Raw genomic sequence first — 22160 nt, forward strand, 5'->3', positions numbered from 1 at the left:
TCATTCTTTTTTCTTTATTTTGCTCTGCAGCAGTTATTTCCACTATTTTATCTTCCACCTCACTTATCCGTTCTTCTGCCTCAGTTATTCTGCTATTGATCCCATCTAGAGTATTTTTTATTTCATGTATTGTGTTTTTAATCGATGCTTGATTCATCTTTAGTTCTTCTAGGTCCTTGTTAACTGTTTCTTGCATTTTGTCTATTCTATTTCCAAGATTTTGGATCTGGGAAATAGAACCTTGGATCATCTTTACCATCATTATTCTGAATTCTTTTTCAGGTAGACTGCCTATTACCTCTTCATTTGTTAGATCTGGTGGGTTTTTATCTTGCTCCTTCTCCTGCTGTGTGTTTTTCTGTCTTCTCATTTTGCTTATGTTACTGTGTTTGGGGTCTCCTTTTTGCAGGCTGCAGGTTCGTAGTTCCCGTTGTTTTTGGTGTCTGTCCCCAGTGGCTAAGGTTGGTTTAGTGGGTTGTGTAGGCTTCCTGGTGGAGGGGACTAGTGCCTGTGTTCTGGTGGATGAGGCTGGATCTTGTCTTTCTGGTGGGCAGGTCCACGTCTGGTGGTGTGTTTTGGGGTGTCTGCAGACTTTTTATGAGTTTAGGCCACCTCTCTGCTAATGGGTGGCGTTGTGTTCCTGTCTTGCTAGTTGTTTGGCTTAGGGTGTCCAGCACTGTAGCTTGCTGGTCGTTGAGTGAAGCTGGGTGCTGGTGTTGAGATGGAGATCTCTGGAAGATTTTTGCCGTTTGATATTATGTGGAGCTGGGAGGTCTCTTGTGGACCAGTGTCCTGAAGTTGGCTCTCCCACCTCAGAGGCACAGCACTGACTCCGGGCTCCTCAATTTGGGATGATGTGTTGTCTATTCATGTATTCCACAGATGCAGGGTACATCAAGTTGATTGTGGAGCTTTAATCCGCTGCTTCTGAGGCTGCTGGGAGAGGTTTCCCTTTCTCTTCTTTGTTCTCACAGCTCCTGGGTCTCAGCTTTGGATTTGGCCCCGCCTCTGCGTGTAGGTCGCCGGAGGGCGTCTGTTCTTCGCTCAGACAGGACAGGGTTAAAGGAGCAGCCTGTTCGGGGACTCTGGCTCACTCAGGCCGGGCGGGAGGGAGGGGCACGGAGTGCGGGGCGAGCCTGTAGCGGCAGAGGTCGGCGTGACGTTGCACCAGCCCGAGGCGCGCCGTGCGTTCTCCCAGGGAAGCCGCCCCTGGATCCCGGGACCCCGGCAGTGGCGGGCTGCACAGGCTCCCGGAAGGGCGGTGTGGGCAGTGACCTGCGCTCGCACACAGGCTTCTTGGCGGCGGCAGCAGCAGCCCCAGCGTCCCACGCCCGTCTCTGGTCTCCGCGCTTTCAGTCGCGACTCGCGCCCGTCTGTGGAGCCCCTTTTTTTTTTTTTTTTTTTGCTGTACGCGGGCCTCTCACTGCTGTGGCCTCTCCCGTTGCGGAGCACAGGCTCCGGACACACAGGCTCCGCGGCCATGGCTCGCGGGCCCAGCCGCTCCGCGGCATGTGGGATCTTCCGGGATCGGGGCACGAACCCGTGTCCCCTGCATCGGCAGGCGGACTCTCAACCACTGCGCCACCAGGGAAGCCCTGTGGAGCCCCTTTAAGCAGCGCTCTTAATCCCCTCTCCTCGCGCACCAGGAAACCAAGAGGGAAGAAAAAGTCTCTTGCCTCTTCGGCAGCTCCAGAGTCTTCCCGGACTCCCTCCCGGCTAGCTGTGGCACATTAGCCCCCTTCAGGCTGAGTTCTCGCCGCCAGCCCCAGTCCTCTCCCTGCGCTCTGACCGAAGCCCGAGCCTCAGCTTCCAGCGCTGCGTGCCCCGGCGGGCGAGCAGACAAGCCTCTCGGGCTGGTGAGTGCCGCTCGGCACTGATCCTCTGTGTGGGGATCTCTTCGCTTTGCCCTACCCAGGTATGTGGGGGGTTTCTTGCCTTTTGGGAGGTCTGGGGTCTTCTGCCAGCGTTCAGTAGGTGTTCTCCATAATAGATTTCTAACATTACACTACCTTTCATTTTTGAAATAAAACCTACTTGGACATGTCTTTTTAAGTTTGTTTTTTAATAATATGCATTACTGGATTTTGTTTGCTAGTGTTTTATTTAAGATTTTTTTCCAGCTATACTCATAAGTGAGATTGGACTATTATTTCTTCACATATTGTCCTTGGTTTTTTTTTTTTTTTTTTTTTGCGGTACGCGGGCCTCTCGCTTGTTGTGGCCTCTCCCATTGCGGAGCACAGGCTCTGGACACCCAGGCTCAGTGGCCGTGGTTCACGGGCCCAGCCGCTCCGCGGCACATGGGATCTTCCCGGACCGGGGCACGAACCCATGTCCCCTGCATCAGCAGGCGGACTCTCAACCACTGCGCCACCAGGGAAGCCCCCTTGTCTGATTTTGATACCAGGTTTCTTTTAGCGTCATAAAATGAGTTGAGAAGCATTTCTTTCTCTATTTTGTGGAAGAATTTGTATCAGATAAGGATTTTGTTCCTTAAAGCCTTGATAAAACTTAACCTATGAATTCATCCGAGTGGCCTGTCTCTTTTTCTTCCTTTCCTCCTTTCCATCCATTTTTTTCTCTCATTCTTTCCTTGGAAGGGATGTGTGTGTGTGTGTGTGTGTGTGTGTGTGTGTGTGTGTGTATTTTAAACGTCTTTATTGGAGTATAATTGCTTTACAATATTTTGTTAGTTTCTGCTGTATAACAAAGTGAATCAGCTGTATGTATACATATATCCCCATATCCCCTCCCTCTTGCATCTCCCTCCCACCCTCCCTATCCCACCCCTCTAGGTGGTCACAAAACACCGAGCTGATCGCCCTGTGCAATGCTGCTGCTTCGATCTACTTACTTTACATTTGGTAGTGCATATATGTCAGTGCTACTCTCTCACTTAGTCCCAACTTACCCCCTTCCCCAAGGGATGTATTTTTAAACTAATGATTCAGTTTCTTAAATGTCTTGATTTTTTCTTTGTTAATGTGATAGTAAAATACAGATTATAGTTTGTTTTATATAATTACCCACCTGGCAGAGTTCTTCATAGTATTTTTTAAAATGCTATGCTAGTTTAGTTATGACTCCCTTTTAATTCCTGATATTGTTTATTTGCTGTTTTTCTCTTTTTCTCTATCAGCTTGACCAAAACCTTCTTTATTTACTCTCCTTGTTTCAGTATAGTAGCTCTATCCTCATCTATGACTAGTCCTTAAGTTCAGATATCCTTTGGTTCAAGTCTTCAGAGTGGACCTCTATGAGCCCAACATCACTGCTCAGCTTAGCACTTTGGGTTTCCTCTTTATTTTAGATCCTTATGAATTTCCTTTTTAACTTTGGGAGCTCAGTTATGCGTTTAAGAAAATATTTGTTATATTCTGCATTTCTAGGTAGAAAGCTTTTTAGGTTATCTTGCTTGGCATATTGCAGTAAATACCAGTCTTACTACTTTAAAAAATATTTAAAGTAAGAAGAGAAAGTTTACCCTTCTACTCTTCCAGTTTTTATCTTTTCACTTATAAATATATCATAGACTTGTTTAGGTAAGTACATAGAGATATACTTGGTTCCTCCATCTTGTTGTTAGGTCATCATGGACACTCTGTGCCCTCACTCTCATTGTGCCAGGAACAGAGGGATGATAAGGTACACCCTGCTCTTAATTACCTTGGCCCAGAAGTGACTAATATCACTTCTGCTCATATTTCAATAGGGGAACCTGGGAAATACAATGTATCATGTGGATATTTGGTGAGTTTCTGCCATACTTGAGTTTATTCTATAGAATTATGTTATATGTAACTACCTGACACAAATGTGGTGTGACACTTAGAATTCTGATACTGAGATTTCATGAGCATTTTACATGAGTAAACTTAAGTGGTTTTGGATAATTAGGTAGACCTTATTTGGCAAGAGTTAATGGGATAAGGTGTCTTACAAGTTGTTTTTAAAACAAAAATATTTTCTCTCCTTTTCTAGGAAATAGGTTAAGAATCTAGTTCCAGGATATCTGGATATTTCTAGTCTTTTCTAGAATTATTACTGGTTATAAATCAAAGAATTAAATGAGCAATAATAGTTAGACTTGCATTGACTTAAACGATACTTTTTTTGAGGTAAAATCACAATTTCCTTACAGATATAAAACAAATACATGGTAAAGATTTTGTTAAACTCATCATTTAATGAGGGAACTAGACAAATTTAAAACTGGTTCAAAAGAGAAGTCAAAGAAGCACATGTTTATATGGCTTAAAGGGAAGGTGGAATGAGTGTACATAAGAACACTGTAAACTCTCCCCTTTCAGGGGGGTTGGAGGGAAGTCATTTGACCCTCCTCTGGCCAGAATTTATTTTCATGTCTATGGGCAAGAATTCTTTTGCATTTGCTAAGAGTTATCTATAACTTACTTTGTTGTAAAATAGTTCAAGGACAGTGAAAGGCTAGAATTACATAACTAAGAAGAATGTGCTCTAAACAGTACATGGTTTTTCATTGAAGACACATAGTAATCTTTTTTTTTTCCCAGATTTACTTCCAGTTAAAACTCATACCAGATAAATTATGATTCAACAGTAGTGTGTTATTTGAAAAATGTGTGGGGCAATTATAAATAAAGCATTATAAGAAACTAACATGCAAATATTATATTTCTCTTTGTTTCAGGTTTATGCTGCTGATTGTACTGATGGTGTTCTTTTAGAGCTACGAAAATATTTGCCAAAATATTATGGTATCTGGTCACCTCCCACTGCACCAAATGGTAATCTTTTCTTTAAAAGCCATCTTTTAGTCTTAATTCATGAGAGTTGCTTTTTAAAAGGCTTAAATAAGTGTAAGCCTAGTATATAAAAACAATATATCCGTTTTTCTTACTACTTTTTCTCTTCTTCATGAAAGAAAACTTATTAATATTTTTGCTGTTCATAACCAGTTTCTTAGATAGCATATACAAATTAATGACCAATCTCTTATAATTGAATGAAAATATGTATACTAGTATTTAATACTGTATTAATTTACAGATGTTCTTTTTTCCGAACTTTTTTTTTTTAAATAAATTTATTTATTTTATTTATTTTGGGCTGCATTAGGTCTTTGTTGCTGCGCGCAGGCTTTCTCTAGTTGCGGCGAGTGGGGGCTACTCTTCGTTGCAGTGCACGGGCTTCTCATTGCGGTGGCTTCTCTTGTTGCAGAGCACGGGCTCTAGGCCCACGGGCTTCAGTAGTTGTGGCACGCAGGCTCAGTAGTTGTGGCTCATGGGCTCTAGAGCGCAGGCTCAGTAGTTGTGGCGTACAGGCTTAGTTGCTCTGCGGCCTGTGAGATCTTCCCAGCCCAGGGCTTGAACCCGTGTCCCCTGCATTGGCAGGCGGATTCTTAACCACTGCACCACCAGGGAAGTCCCGTTTCCAGTTTTTTAGCTCTGGAAGGAGTTAGATAAAACTGTTGCACCATACAGATTGTTCAGCTTTGATTTTGCTAGAGAGTTCATGGATCATCTTTCTGTTTTTATCATTTTGATTGTAAGTGAAATAAATATAAGGTAGGAAACTCTTTGACATCTTTAGCCCACGGGATCATGAAAACAAATATTTTCTTAAATTTTAGTAGAAAACTGGTTTGTATTACTGAACTTTACATAGTATTAAATTAATGACATAATTTATTTCTTGACTTTTTTTTCCTCTTTTTATTTGAGCATCTTTTCTTATGTGCTCAAGGTAGAGTTTTATACAGCTTTGTATAATTCTTATAATCCAAAGTTGTAAAATGTAGAAAATACTGCCAGTTTGCTCAGCAAATTATTGTCACTTAAGAGAAGCATAAGGATGTGCTGACCAATAGGGTTTTTATTCTTTTAAATTTTTTATGACAGTTTTATTGAGATATAATTTATGTACCATAAAACTCACCCATTTAAAGTATACAATTCAGTAGTTTTTTGTTATAGAGTTATAGTCATCACCATTAGCAAACCTTAGAACATGACCAGTGGGTTTTGTTTTTGTTTTTTAAGGTAAAACATTTGTTAGTAATTACATTTGAAGATTTGGAGCTATTTATACATATTAAATCTCATTTTACTTGTGTGTAAGTACATAGATGCCTAGTACATGTACTATCAAAAGCCTTTTATTGATAGTTATTTGGAGGAATGGAAAAGTGTATCTTCAAGTAGGTTTGATCAAATTGAGAGTTCTGAAATGTAATCTCCAGTCTCATTGATTGGTAGGTTTCTGGATCTAGCTACTAGTCAAGTTTCAGGAAGCATGGACTGAAATTAGCTGTTCCCTTTATCCCACATTTGGAGGCTCAAGGTCTCTTCTATTTATAATTCCTTTTACTTTCAGCTTCTGTTGCTCTTAGAAATAGCTGAAGATTGATGTGAAAAACAGAAATTTGGCTTCATAGGTGGGCAGGGATTCACCACCAGGCCTTTTCTCCTTTTTGGGGGGTTCAGAAATGAAGATGGTAGCCAGTACCTAGGTATGGTGGGGAAGAATGTGATGAAACTTGGAACCCATATTCTAATGATTTATACAATCAGTAATATTCATTAAGGGGATCTGAATAAGTCTTCCTTCAACTCTCTAAATGTCTTCACCCTTTTCTTTCCTTTAAAAGAACTAGTTATCTCATCTTGACTGTTTAGTTTTTTTGTAGGTCTTTCAATTTTTCCACAGTATTTCAAATGTTTTTATTTTTTTATATTTTTTTTGCGCGGTACGCGGGCCTCTCACCGCTGCGCCCCCCCGCACTGCGGAGCACAGGCTCCAGACGCACAGCCCCAGCGGCCATGGCCCACGGGCCCAGCCACTCCGCGGCACGTGGGACCCCCCTGGACCGGAGTACGAACCGACGCCCCCTGCATCGGCAGGCAGACTCCCAACCACTGCGCCACCAGGGAAGCCCAAATGTTTTTATTTTTTTCTCCTTTGATACTCGGGAATTTTCTGCCTTTTTTTTTCTTAGAGTGTCAGGACTATATTCTGTCAGTAGAATTTTTTTATGCTTAATATATTAGAAAACAATGTAAGTATTTATATTAATATTTCAGATAATTATATTTAATCGTATATATTTAAATAGAAAATATATTTAAAATAGAAAAGCTTTTTCATTCATAGTAACCTTGTGTAATCTTATACATACTATCATCAATAGCGTGAAATATATAAATATTTTGAGCATGTTAACTATGCCATTGGTATAGCCACTGAGAAGTCTTACTTAATAGTCTGCTTATAACAGCATGAAGTGGTATATTATAGAATACCTGGTAGTTATTTTCCTGATTTTTACCTCAAAAAATTAAGGAACTATGGAAATTCTATATATATTTTCCATAAATTAATATGTAAATAACAGATATATCCCTTATGGCCACAGCCCGTTAAACTAAACTATACTTCTAGTCAGTGTGATCTCTTGTAATGAGATCCATGTATTTATGAAAAATAGATGTCCTATTATTTATTATACAAATAACAAGACTAAGCTTAATAGAATATCTTTTAGCTCCGAGGTTCACAAATGCCAGTCCTTAGACCTCTGACAGGATGTCTTCATCAGAATCTGTTGTCCTAAATAGAGCTTTTAAGAATTTAAAAAAGTAAATGTAGTTATTTTGCTATCTTTATGATTTAGACACACATGCATATATATGTGTATATATGAAAAAATCAGCTCTCTTCATTTTTTAATATTCAAAAAATCTGGCTTTACTTACAAGTTACATCATATCAAATGGTCATAATTATTTTCCAAACATCATATTAATATAGTTTAATTTATTTCTTTGACCTTGTTTACAATGAACCTAAACTATTCCAGATAGAACATTATCTTATTCTTAGTCCATCAGATTTTGGCGATGGAGTTTTAGAACATATTTTCTGCATACCTAAAGACTGAAAAATATTGTTCCACTATACCCAGAGGGGCTTAGCTGAAAAAGTGTCCTTTGTTATCCAGTCTGTAGCATTGCCTTATAAATGAGGCTCCCCTGTTGTAAAATGCCTTTGGTCATTTAAGCTATTAAGTCTTGAGATTGACCTACTTTGAGTTGAACTGTCTTCTACTGAAATAATTTGCTAATGGCATTTTTTCAGAGGGAATTAGTATTCAGATTAATTTCTAGTGATAATAACCTGTAAAAAAAAATTAGCTTAGATCTCAGTGCTCAGATCATGCCTCATTTTCCTGTTTACCTGTTTTATTCAAAAGCAATTGTGGCAAGCTGCTAGATATATAACATCATATTCTGTTTTTAAAACTCTGCATCTCTAAAGCAGGTTTTGATTTTTTTTTTTAAATAACTTAGAGGGAAGGAGAAACAAGAATCTCAAAATCTTTTCATTAAAAAAAATCAAGGCCAGAGAACTAAAAGAATACACTAAACCAACTCTCAGTAGGCCTTAATTTAATGATTATTAACTTAACACTAATAATCAATAATTTAGCAGTTATTTGGTAATTCCAATCATATAAACATATCAAGAACCTGAAAGTAAGATAGTGACAAACATTTGCCTAGTCAAAATAAATGTCAAGTAAAATCGATGATACTTAAGCCTGTTTACTGAAGGAATGGCTCAACTTATTACAGGATGAGGAAGGCCAAACCCAAAGTTCCCCTGGGCAGTAAGAATGAGAAGGGCAAACATTGATTCTTTCAGCAAACATTTATTGTATTCCCACTATAAAGAAAGTTTGCATTTGTATTCTTCTCCTTCGCAAGAGAAGGAAAAAATAGGGATTTTATATGCAGTTTGCAAAGTCTCTACTCTAGTTTCTGACATTTCTATCTTATTACAACAAACAGGTTGTTTTTTGTTTTTAATCACTACCAAATTGGCAAGTAGAAAATAATAACCCTACACTGAAATATAGATGCTGTGATAGCTAGGTTTACTCACTATCTTTATACTCCCATACACAGTCTCACCTCAGTAAGGCTTTTAGGGTTTCTTGAGTTATGGAAATTAATGATGATAAATTTGTGAATGCTAATGATTTACTATATTAGTATCTAATTAGTCTTTTCTGATACTTGAAATATAAGCCTAGTTACTGAAATTTTTGTACAACTTTAGGGAGAGGATGGATTGGTTTCCTTCTGTTTTGCTCAAGGTAGCTGAAATTGGGAAGAGAGAATCTGAAGGGGCCTGTCCTGTGCTGCCTCCTTTCTCTTCTTCTCATCCCCTCCTCTGCTTATCTTTTAAAGCACAGAAATGGGTGGGTTCCAGTTTCTTGATCAGGATATTCCTACTTGTCTCATTACCTTTCACTGTCGGGCAGGTTCATGTGTGTGTCCAGACCTTTTACTTTCTCTTATCCTGTTGAAGATGTCCATTTGTTAGAAACTTTCTTAAAATGTGGCATGCTCCTTCTTGTTTCTGCCAGTGCTGTTCTCTTAGGCTGCAGTTCCTTTTTTGTCACTTGACTTCACCTAGTTCTACAAGGTTATAATCCTCCCACTCACCATTTTCCTTTCACTAAGAGATAAAATTTTTAAAAATAAATTTATTTACTTAAATTTTATTTAAAGAAGTAAAACCTTGTTACTTTGATAAAAAGAAAATATAATCTCTTCTGTCTTTGAGGAAAAGTTTTTACGAGAAGTGCTTCGTGTTACATTCGTAACTGAAAATTACGATCTCATTCAGAACTTTATTTGGGAAGACTCACTCACCCAGGAAGTGGGGGAAGAATTTCTTTCTTTACTTCTTTCCCTCAGTGCACCTGGACTCTTATTCAAGCTAAAACTATAAAGTCAGCTACCGTGTGTGATAACTGGGATGTTTATGTTTTTACTTGAATCTCCATTTATAATAGTTTTCTGAGGGAAGATGTATACAGGATGCCAAAGTTATTTATAAATGAACTTTTGAGGATTTCTTGTGTTCTAAAAAGCAGGATATTTGTTTTTCCTTTGGGACTAGTAAGACTAGAATGTATATTTGGCAGTGACCATCATTTGGATTGATTTACCTTTCTTAACCTATACCTATTGTGTCCTCTGTGGGAAGGATTTATTCCTATTACTAATTTTAAATGAAGACTTAAAAATTATTAAAATACTGATATCTGCTGAGGCATATATGATATAAACTATATTGAAAAGGAGAATGTATTCTGGGACAGCTTTTAAAATAATCTCATTGCCTTTTTAATGTCCTTGGAAGCCTTATATCTAATTCATACCTTTTGTTTATGGTTGAATATTATTTATTCCATTTCCTGCAAGAGTTTCTCTGTGACATTTATACCTGTTGTAAATTTGTTGGTCAGTCTTTTTTTTTTTTTTTCTCTTCAGGTGGAGTAATAATAATTGTTGACTCTGGACTTGTTTTAACTTTTTTCTCAGTTTTAATATTTCCTCATTTTTGTTTTTCCTTGAATAGTAATATGTTTTCCTATTACTAATTAGGGTTTTTCTTTAATAACAGATTTATACCTAAAACTGGAAGATGTGACCCATAAATTTAATAAGCCCTGTATAATGGATGTAAAGATAGGGCGGAAAAGCTATGATCCTTTTGCTTCATCTGAGAAGATTCAGCAACAGGTCAGCAAGTACCCATTAATGGAAGAGATTGGGTTCTTGGTGCTTGGCATGAGGGTAAGAGTGATTTTTAGTGTAATACACACATTTCTTGTTACATGTTCTTCCCTTGAAAATTATAGATGTCACATATATTTTGGTATTAGGTTATCCATAACTCCCCAGTGTGGGCAGAGATTTTTACCTCTTCTGTTCACTGGTATGTGGGTAGTGTCAGGAATTATTCTGATACACAGAACATGATTAATAAGTAAATGAATAGTTAAACCTCAAGGCTCTGACTCTGATAATTTTGTATTAAAAAAGTCTTAAGTTTAGGTGCAAAATAAATAACATGATAAGTGAATGTGATATTATTTATGATTTTCCCACGAGAAAAGTGCTAAGTTTATATATTCAGTAATTTTTCTGTATATTTAAAACAGAAAAGTGAAATTAAAAATTAAGTTATTGTTTCAGGCTGTGATTTAAAGCTGTTATTTTCTTTGCACATGTTTCTCTGGATTGGCAATTTGAGTTGGGCTCAGGTGGTCAGTTCTTCTCATCTCATCCAGGTTCCCTCTTGTGGCTGCACTCATCTGTTGGCTCAGCTGGGGCTTGATGGTCTAAATGACCTCACTCTTATGTCTACAAGTTGATACTAACTGTTGGCTGAGCCTTTTCCCATGAGGTTCCTCATCTTCCAGAAGGCTAAGTGGAGCTTTTTCGTGTGCTACATTCCAGGAAGGCAAGAGTGAGAGCTACAAGAGCTGTTAAAATCTAGGTTAGGAAGTCACTTTCTGTCATTTCTATGGAGTTTTATAGGTCAAAGTACATCATAGGGCCAGTCCATATTGATAGGGAGAAGAAGACCCCACTTCTGATATTGGGAATAGGGAAGTCAAAATACAAATGGCAGTGTGCACAAGGATGTTGAGGCCATCTTCACAAACAATATGCCACAGTTAAGAATGTGGAATAAAATCCTCTAAATAAATGGTATGCCTAGATGTCTGGAGGTAAAATTTGTATGTATGATAAATTATTGCTTCTATAAAAACATAATGGGTCATTTTGAGATTCATCATGTAAGATGATATACAGTCTTCCTTTTGAGTTTTAAACAGGAGAGTTAATAAGAAGCATTATAAATGAATTGTTACTGTGATAGTTAAAACAGCACAGTTGAATTTGGTAGTCTGTAAATAAAACCAAAGAAATTATTGATACAGTTATTTCATTTTAGAAAACTCTAATTAAATGTGGGTATATAGTAAAGGGGAAAAGGGTAGTGGAATAATGGTAAAATAAACAAGGAATAAACATCTCAAAGGAATCTGACTGGGTAGTTATTTAAACCTTCACTGTTTTCAAATCTCTCACCCTCTTGCTTTCCTTCTCTTTTAGCAGATAACGTTGCCTTCTGCTTCAGAAAAAATAAGCCATCACACAGGATTTCCTTTAATTTCCTGCTAACAGATGTACATAACTAACCTGCAAGTGCTTTCATTTCCTCCTTATTCCTTCCTGTCACATTGAAGAATTTTCCATCTTCCTAAGGACAGCCCTTCACTATGTCCTCTGGATCTCATTGTCTCCCACCTCTTCAGGAGCCTAATACTGTTGATTCTCTCTTGTCTTTTTTATATCTTCAACTTGTCTCCATGTCACTAAATCCAAATGGCATTTTTCATTACTCATCTTACTTCACTTTGAAAAGCAGCCTTCAACACTGACTAGGTTCTCCTTGAAACGTTCCTTTTTGTGTCCACAACACTACACTCTCTCTTGTTTTTTTCCTAAGACCACTTTGCAGTCTTCTTTGCCAGCTCATTTCTTTCTGTTTGTTCTTTAAATATTGAGGCATTCCGCTTAGTTCCATTTTACTGCCTTCCTCTCTTTTTTATTTCTTCCTAGGTAGCGTCCTTTGTTCTCATTGGTTCAGTTTCACTTACACTGATAACTCCCAGACATATATTTTCAGCTTCTGTTTTTTCTTTGATCTCCTAATCTATATAGCTAACGGCCTATTAGACATTTTACTTGGATAACTTGAAAGACATCTAGGACTAATATGTAAAAAAAGGACATCGATCTGTCTTGCAAAATAACAACCACAACAGTAGCAGCAAACCTGTTATTCTCTGTCTCGGTAAATGGCATCACCATACGTCCAGTTTTACGAGTGAGAAACCTCATAGTACCATCACCTCTCAGAGCCATCCATCGATCCTATTGATCTTAATTCCCAAGCACCTGAGTCCCATTGTCAAAATTATTCCTCTCTAGACTAGTATCTTTACTGAACTCTCAATTTCAGTTTTGCTCTCTTCCAGTCTGTTCTCCAAACATTGCAAAATGTATATCTAATTGTGACATTCCCCAGCTTAAAAACTCTTCAGTGGGTTTCCATTGCCTTTAAGATATGATTTTGCTCTCCTGTGTTGTGTTATTTCCCCAGACAAATGAGGTTCCTCTGTTTATATTTTTTAATAACATTTTTATTGAGATATAATTTATATACCATTTAGTTCACTCAGTTAAGGTACACAATTGATTGGTTTTAGTATATTCATAGAGTTGGGCAGCATCATCATATTCAATTGTAGAACGTTTTCATCACCCCAAAAGAAATGCCGTACCTACTAGCAATCACTCCTCATTTCCTTCCAACTTCCAACCCCCTAGCCATAGACAATTCTAATCTACTTTCTGACTCTATAGCTTTACCTCTTCTGGACGTTTCATATAAATGGAATCATGTAATACAATAGGTGGTCTTTTGTGACTGGCTTCTTTCAATAATGTTTTCAGAGTTTGTCTATGTTAGCATAAATCAGTATTTTATTCCTTCTTATTGTTGTATGGATATACCACATTTTGTTTATCCATTTGTTCCTTGGTCAACTTTGAGTTGTTTCCACTTTTGGGCTATTATTAATAATGCTGTCGTGAACATTCATGTACAAGTCGTTATGTTTTTATTTGGGGGGGGTAGTTCTGAATTTGAAATTGGTGGGTGCTATGATTAAGTTTAACTTTTTCAGAAACTGCCAAAGTGTTTTTCCAAAGTTCCTGCACCATTTTACATTTCTACCAGAGATATATAGGAGTTCCAGTTTCTCCACATCCTCACCCAAAACCCAAACCTTGTTATTGTCTCTCTCTCTCTCTTTTTCTTTTTTTAACTATAAGCCATCCTAGTGGATATGAAGTGGTATCTCATTGTGGTTTTTATTTGCATTTCGCTAATGGCTCATGGTATTGAACCTCTTTTCATGTGCTATTGACCATGTGTATATCTTCTTTGGAGAAATGTCTATTCCAATCCTTTGCCCATTTTTAATTTGGGTTGTTTTTTCTGTGGATTGTTTTTCCACTTTCTTTATAATGGCTTTGGAGTACAAAAGTTTTAAATTTTGAAGTCTAATTTTTTTTTTGTCTTTTGTTACTTGTGTTCTTGGTGTCATAGTTAAGAAACCACTGCCTAAACTAAAGTCATGAAGATTTACTCCTATTTTTCTTCTATAGTTTTAACTCTTACATTGATGTATGTACATTTTAAGTTAGTTTTTTGGGTGTGGTTTGAGGAAAGGGTCAAACTTCTTCTTTTGCATATGGATATTCAGTTGTCCTAGCACCATTTATTGAAAAGACCATTCTTTCCCCCACTGGATGCTCTTGACACCCTTGTTGAAAATAAACTGACCATAAATGTAAGAATTTACTTCTGGACTCTCAGTTCTCTTCTGTTGATCCATATTGTCTATCTTTATGCCAGAACCACACTGTCTTTTTTTTTTCCAGGTTTATTAAGGTATAATTGACATAAAGATATTTAAAGTATACATTGTGGTGACTTGATATGCATATACATTGTGAAAGGATTCACTCATCTAGTTAATTAACATATCCATCACCTCACATATTTATCTTTTATTTGTGTGTGTGAGAACATTTAAGTTCTAAGTTCTACCCTCTTAGCAAATTTCAGTTATGCAGTACAGTGTTATCAATTTAGTCACCATGTTTTACATTAGATCCTCAGACTTTATTCATCTTATAACTGAATGATGAATACCAACCTCTTCCTATTTCCCCCACCTCCTCCCAGCCCTTGGTAACCACTTTCTACTCTTTCTATAAGTTCAGTTTGTTTTTTTGGATTCCATGTATAAGTGATGCTGTGCAGTATTTGTCTTTCTCTATCTGGCTTATTTCACTTAGCATAATGCCCTTAAGGTCCATCTATGTTGTTGCAAATGGCAGGATTGCCTTCTTTTTCATGACCAAATAATATTCCATTGTTTATTTACAGGCATACCTTGGAGGTATTGTGGGTTCAGCTCCAGACCACTGCAATAAAGCAGATATCACAATAAAACAAGTCACAAGAATTTTTTGGTTTCCCAGTGCACATAAAAGTTATGTTTACACTATACTGTAATCTGTTAAATATGCAATAGCATTATGTCTAAACAAACAATGGGCATACCTTAATTTAAAAATACTTCATTGCTAAAAAAGTGCCAAAACAATTATAATAGTAACATCAAAATTCACTGATCACATAACAGTATAATAATAATGAAAAAGTTTGAAATATTGTGAGAATTACCAGATGTGACACAGAGACATGAACTGAGCAAATGCTGTTGGAAAAATGGTGCTGATAGACTTGTTCAATGAAGGCTTGCCATAAACCTTCGATTTGTGAAAAACACAGTATCTGTGAAGTGCAGTAAAATGAGATATGTGTGTACACACCACATCTTTATCCATTCATTCACTGGTGTACACTTAGGTTGTTTCCATATCTTGGCTATTGTGAATAATGCTACAATGAACAGGGAGTGCATATAGCACCACGATATCCTATTTTCTTTTTCTTGGGTGTATACCCAGAAGAAGAATTGCTGGATCATAATGGTAGTTCTATTTTTAAGTTTTTGAGGAGCTTTCATACTGTTTTCCATAGTGGCTGCACCAGTTTACATTCCTACCAATAGTACTCAGTGTTGCCTTTTCTCTGTGTTCTCACCAACACTTGTTATTTGTTGTCTGTTTGAGGTGTCTTTAACAGGTGTGAAGTGTATCTTGTGATTTTGATTTGCATTTCCCTGATGATTAGTGATGTTGAGCACCTTTTGATGTTCCTGTTGGCCATTTGGATGTTGTCTTTGGCAAAATATCTATTCAGTTCCTCTGTCCATTTTGAATCAAAAATTTTTCCCATCAAATTGTCCAACTTCTTTATATATTTGGAATATTAACACCTTATCAGATAGATGATTTGCAGATATTTTCTCAGAACCACACTGTCTTTTTTTTTTTTTTTTTTTTTGGCTGTGCCGTGCAGCTTGTGGGATCTTAGTTCCCTGACCAGGTGTTGAACCCAGGCCCACGGCAGTGAAAGCACTTAGTCCTAACCACTGGACCGCCAAGAACTCCCAAAACTACACTGTCTTGATTAGTGTAGCTTTGGAGTAAGTTTTGGAACCAGGAATTGTTAGACTTCCAACTTTGTTCTTTTTTTCCAAGATTGTTTTGGCTTTTCTGGGTCCCTTCAACTTCCATGCGAATTTTAGAATCAACTTGTCATTTCTGCAAAGAAGTGTCGGCTGGGATTTTGGTGTAAGGAATAGTTTTGGATCTGTAGATCAATTTGGGTTCCCCTATTTTTGTTTTCATGGCTTCCTTTATATAGTAGTTAGCAGTTTATAATTACATGTTGTTTACTTATCTGAGAAAGGATATGATTGAAGTATGAAATAATAAATGAGAATGTGAATATAAATTTAATTATGTTATTCTAGAATGTTAAAATTGGGAGACATACCTTGAATTTAGTAGGAGTTATGTTAGGATTTTTTTCAAATAGTTATTTCTTTAGTAGGTGGTAAATTCATTAAACTTTTTAATCACAGTGGGTTTGTAGACTAATAATAAAGATAGACTTGAATAATTTTAGCATGAATGTTCCAAATTTTAAAAATTCTCCTTCAAGACAGTCCTGCCTTTAAATTAAAAAAAAAAAAAAAACCAAACCAAAAACAACCCTTAATATAACTGAATAGACTGAAGTTTACCAGATATATCAGTTTTAACATACTTTTCTGTTATGTTTAACCAGTAGTAGGAAGAGGTTTGGTGGGTAGAAGAACATGCCAATTTAGGAATTCCTTATTTTTAAATGACTGTCAGCAATTATACTGTTATTTCCTTGATCCCAAGATGGTGTAGATGATAAGACTCACTTTGATTTAACAGCAATATTTATTAAGATATGTGTAACAAAAGAGATAGAAACTGAATAGGAACTATAAGAACAAGGGAGTCACAAAATGAGGAGTATAGAGTGCCTTTGGAAAAGGTGGTATTTTGAACTGGCAACGGGGAGAATAATAGGTAGAAAACCAAGAAGCAGAGCATATTGTGAAATAGGAGTTTATGTAAGGTGACTAGAGCATACTATATGTAGGAAGGTGGGGTGTATTTTAGCCTAAGGTATCAAACTTGAGAGAAGTTAATATATCAGCAGCTTGCTTTGGGACTTCCTGGCTTTTTGACATAGCATCCTTTTGGGTTAACTATTTGAATGGTTGTTTAATTTTCCAGTTTTGTATTGACTCGGAAAACACATGCTATATAACTGTAGGGGTTTGTTATATTTATTAACCACAAGTAATTGAAATACAATTTGTAGAAATTTACCTGAAATTTCTTTAAAACTTGTGATTCAAGATTTTAGATGATTTAATTTTGGATGTTCCAGTATATTTTTGGCAATAACTTAAATTTTTGACAAAGAAATATTTGCACTTAAGAGAAGTCACGTTTCTTAATCACTGATTTCTAATTACTGGGGGAAAAGATTCTTCGCTTTTGATCTTTATTTATCACATTGTCTAAAAATCAGACTCTTTTTTTGTATACCTTTTTTTCCTCTATAATAGTGGATAACAGTAACCCTTCAAATTTCTTTTTTCCATTAATAGGATTTGATTTAATAGGAAATGTGTTTTGCTAAAGATATTTGAATTGGTTTGCTCCTGACATGAGTTCCTGTAAAATAAGCAACTCATATGATCCAGGAAGTGCTGGAGCTTTTTTTTTTTTTGCTTGTTATTCTGTCCTACTCATGTCTTCCAGCTTACCATTCCGTTAAAAATATTTTCAAGGTGGTACTGTAACTTTTTTTTTTTTTTTTTTTTTTTTTTGCGGTACGCGGGCCTCTCCCGTTGTGGAGCACAGGCTCCAGACGCACAGGTTCAGCGGCCATGACTCACGGGCCCAGCCGCTCCACGGCAGGTGGGATCTTCCCAGACTGGGGCACGAACCCGTGATCCCTACATCGGCAGGCGGACTGTCAACCACTGCGCCGCCAGGGAAACCCTGTAACTTTTGATTTACAGATATCTTTGTGACTGACCAAGACTGGACAGTGGGTAGAGACTGAAGAAATTCTCAGACCTCTTTATATTCTTCTAGCTTTAACTAGTAAAGTAGAAGTAAATAGAGATGACTGAAATTAATACAGCATTGTAAATCAACTATACTTCAATAAAAAAATAAATGAATAAATAAAAATAAGTAAATAGAGGAGAGAGAATATCAATAAAGGAGTCCCACTGAAACTAATTAGCTTTAGTCTATTTGTGAAATTTAGATTTTTCATATGAGGAATCTAACTTAGCTCAGAAAATACATCCCTGAGTAGTAGAATGGTGACAATTTTGAGAATCCTCTTTTTTGGCACATTTCCTAGTTTTTAGTTTACATGACTGGGTATTTGAAAATTCTTCTCACTTGTTTTTTGTGTCTATTTAATATATTTCCTCAGATTATTAATTTCTCAATTTCATCCTTTTTTATTACAACATAAATGATATATAACCTTGTGTATGTTTGAGTTGTACAACATATTGATTTGTTACATTTGTATATTGCCATATGATTGCCACATAGCATTAGTTAATACCTCTGTCACTTTGAAAATCCTCTTTTACACATATTTCTGTGCATAGAGAACATGAGTATATTTTTAAAACACATTTTGGTTATGATTAACTGTTCTTATAAAAATAGTTTTTCCTGTAGTCAAATGTAATTTTGGTATTTATGAAATGCTTTCTTCTATTCATAGTAACACTTTGTTCAAGATAAGTTATCTTTCTTTAATAGGCTGTAAGTGCGTGTAAGAACACGGTTCTAATTTAACTTTTTGAATGCAGTGAAGCATTTGAGATAGATGGTAATTAGCCATATTAGACTGAAAGTTATAAAATATCAGTTTCTAAAGCAATGTATTCTTTTTTTTTCTTTTTTAAAATATTTATTTATTTATTTGGCTTTGCCGGGTCTTAGTTGTGGCACACACGGGATCTTTAGTTGTGTCATGTGGGATCTAATTCCCTGACTAGGGATCAAATTCGGGTCCCCTGCATGGGAGTGTGTGGACCACCGGGGAAGTCCGTAAAGCAATGTACTCTTAATGCTTCTTAAAAATATTTAATTAAAATTTGATGAGATACATTGTTATATGGCTCAAACTCCAAAAAGTATAGAAATATATACAGTGAGAAGTCACTCTGCACACAGGATACTATATTGTAGTGATTTTTTTCTCCAGTGTATCCTTCCAGAAGTATTTTAAACATATACAAGTAAATGCTGCATATATGTATTCCTTTATTGCAAAACCTACCTACTTTGAACACTGTTCTGTATCTTACTTTTTTTTTTTGTTTAACGTATCATGAAGATTTTTCCATAGTGGCACAGTATTATAGTTTAACCATCTTACTTTCATGGATCCTTTGACTTGTTTCCAGTCTTTTGTTCTTACAAGTAATGTTACAAATGACTAACCGGAGACCTACCTCATTCCACCAGCTAGGGTATTTGTGGGATAAGCTCCTAGAGGGGAATTGCTGAGCTTGTATGCGTTTATAATTGTGGTAGATATTGGCAGTCTGCCTGATATCTAGAGCAGTGGTTTTGAGCCAGGGGCAGTTTTATTCCCCAGGGAGTCATTTGGCAGTGTCTGGAGGCATTTTTGGTTGCCACAATTTTGGGGTAGGCTGTGTTCCTGGTATGTTTGAGAGCTGTTTGATTTCAGTGAACTCTTCAGATATGTTGTTCATACATGCCCTTTGTTCATCATATAAATTTCAAATACCTTTTCTCTGTTGTCTTTTGATTTCTGAATGGCAAAAACACTATGAACATTTTAAAAAACATATAGTATGCAGTAGAAATTTTTGAGTTTTAGCTGGAAATGCCTTCCTTAGTTATCAGTTATTCAAGGATTCTTCTGTCTTGGGGTGGGGAGGCATTTTATTTTACTCATTTTGATCTTTGATGTATTTGGAATTTATCCTGGTATAAGTTATAAATACAACTTATTTTTTCCAGATCACTAGTTAATCATACTAACACAATTTAATAATAATCCATCTTTTTCTACTGGTTTAAAATACCATTATCACCTACAAGCTTCTCATGTTTTTGATTTTAAAGTATGTTTTAATGGAATTACTATCCCAAAGAGATATCTGCACTCCTATGTTCATTGCAGCAATATTCACGATAGCTAAGATATGGGAACAACCTAAGTGTTCGTCTACAGATAAATGGATAAAGAAGATGTGCCTCTTTAAACAATGGAATATCATTCAGCCATGAGAAAGAAGGAAATATGGATGAAACCAGAGAGCATTTTACTAAATGCAATAAGCCAGCCAAAGAAAGACAGATACTGTGTGGTAGCATTTATATGTGGAGTCAAAAAAAGAAACCCAAAAGACAAAGCTGATCTCATAGAAACAGAATAGAATGGGGGTTTCCAGGGATTTAGGGAAGGGGGAAATGGGGAGATGTAGGTCAGAGGGTACAAACTTTCAGTTATAAGATGAATAAGTTCTGAGGAACTAATGTATAGCATGGTGACTATAGTTAATAATATGATATTGTATACTTGAAATTGGCTGAGAGTAGATTTTAAGCATTCTCACTACATACATACACTAAAAATGAGTTAACTGTATGAGGTGATGCATGTGTTTATTTTCTTGATCTTAGTAATCATTCCACAATGTATATGTATACCAAATAATCACATTGTATACTTTAAATATATACAATTATACTTGTAATTTATTCCTCAATAAAGTTGGAAAAAGTATAAATAAAATATGTTTTAATATCTAGTAGGATGGCAAGGTTAGTCCCTCCTTACTGATCTTATTTGTATTTTCCTTAGCAATTCTTGATTTTCTATATGAACTTCAAAATTAGCTTATATGATTAAAATAATTGTTGGTGTTTTATTATAATCTGATTTTACTTCTAGATTAATTATATCTGTTATGATGTTGAATCTTCCTTTCTGAGAACATGAGTATGTGTTTATGTGTATATCTTAGGAGTGTTTTAAAGACGTCTTTCTATAGATCTTAGGCTTTTTTAGTTTATTGCTATGTTTTATTTCTTTTTTATTTGATTTGTAAGTAGGGTCTTTCATTGAATTTTCTAGCCAGTTGTTTGTATATATGAAAGCTTATTTTCTGTTTACTAATTTGTACTGTCACCATTTCAAGTTTTTATTGTTTTTGTTAGTTTTTAAATTGATCTTCCAGTATACAACCATTATCTACAAAGAGTAATATTTTTGTTGCCGCCTTTTCAAATTCTTATGCCTCTTATTTCTTTCTCTTACCTATTTACATTTGCTAGAAACTCCAGAACAATATTAGGTAATAATGATGATAAAACACATTGTGGTAGAGTACTTTTTGTGGATGTTTCTTGTATTTTAGGACAGATGCTTCCTTATTTCTGCTTTAAACTTGAGGCTAACTTTTGGTGGATTGAGATGGATAATTCTTTTCATATTGGAAGTACTCATCTGTCTTTTTAAAGAGTTTTCATTGATAGTGGATGTAAATTTGCTAAATGCCTTTTCAGCATGATAAGACACTATGTTTTGTTTTGTTTTTTTATCTTAACTCCATTAGAATGAATTATATGAGTAGATCTTCCCATCTTTAACCATCCTTGCATTGCTGGGATTCCCCCCACTGCTCCTCACTCCCAGCCCTGGGTCAAGGAGTATTAGTGTTTAATATTCAGTGCTTTTTTCTGACAGGTTTATCATGTTCATTCTGATAGCTATGAGACACAAAACCAGCACTATGGAAGAAGCTTAACAAAAGAAACTCTAAAGGATGGTAAGGATTGAAAAACCATACTTCACTGCTTTTATTACTACACAGTTATCAAAATAATTCTAAAGTGATTTCAGTTTTAATTCTCCTTTGGTATAATGATTCAGTTCACAATAAAGTCTTAACATATATGCTTCTAAAATATTTATGGCCAAGATATTATAAAAGCAGTGATAGCACAGATTTCCAGAAATAATATTCTTTTAAAGTTTATTATTAGCTCTATCCAAGATGGGGCAGAACTTAAGAGTGATGTAAATAGTTTGAAGAATTTTTATTTTATGTATACAAAATAATCATCTATAGTGTGCCCTTAACAATTAGTATTTGCCTTGGTATACTTAACCAATAGCAAGCTAATATTCAGATTGGCTGTTGTGTT

General features: G+C 36.1%; 1 protein-coding gene across 4 annotated transcripts in view; it reads left to right on the top strand.

Moving 5' to 3' along the window:
* The window catches only part of IPMK (inositol polyphosphate multikinase), a 46540-nt gene that overhangs the window by 18315 nt on the left and 6065 nt on the right, over positions 1 to 22160 (top strand). For 3 of the 4 annotated variants that reach the window (XM_082611339.1, XM_082611336.1, XM_082611337.1), the window contains 3 exons: positions 4670 to 4766; positions 10456 to 10628; positions 21700 to 21781. In XM_082611339.1, the coding sequence (XP_082467465.1) occupies positions 4670 to 4766; positions 10456 to 10628; positions 21700 to 21781 (352 nt within the window). The remainder of the gene's footprint in view (positions 1 to 4669; positions 4767 to 10455; positions 10629 to 21699; positions 21782 to 22160) is intronic. The other variant, XM_082611338.1, reaches the window with a different exon arrangement.

The sequence above is a fragment of the Mesoplodon mirus genome (genome assembly GCF_964341445.2).
Source record: "Mesoplodon mirus genome assembly, chromosome: 2".
NCBI lineage: Eukaryota > Metazoa > Chordata > Mammalia > Artiodactyla > Ziphiidae > Mesoplodon > Mesoplodon mirus.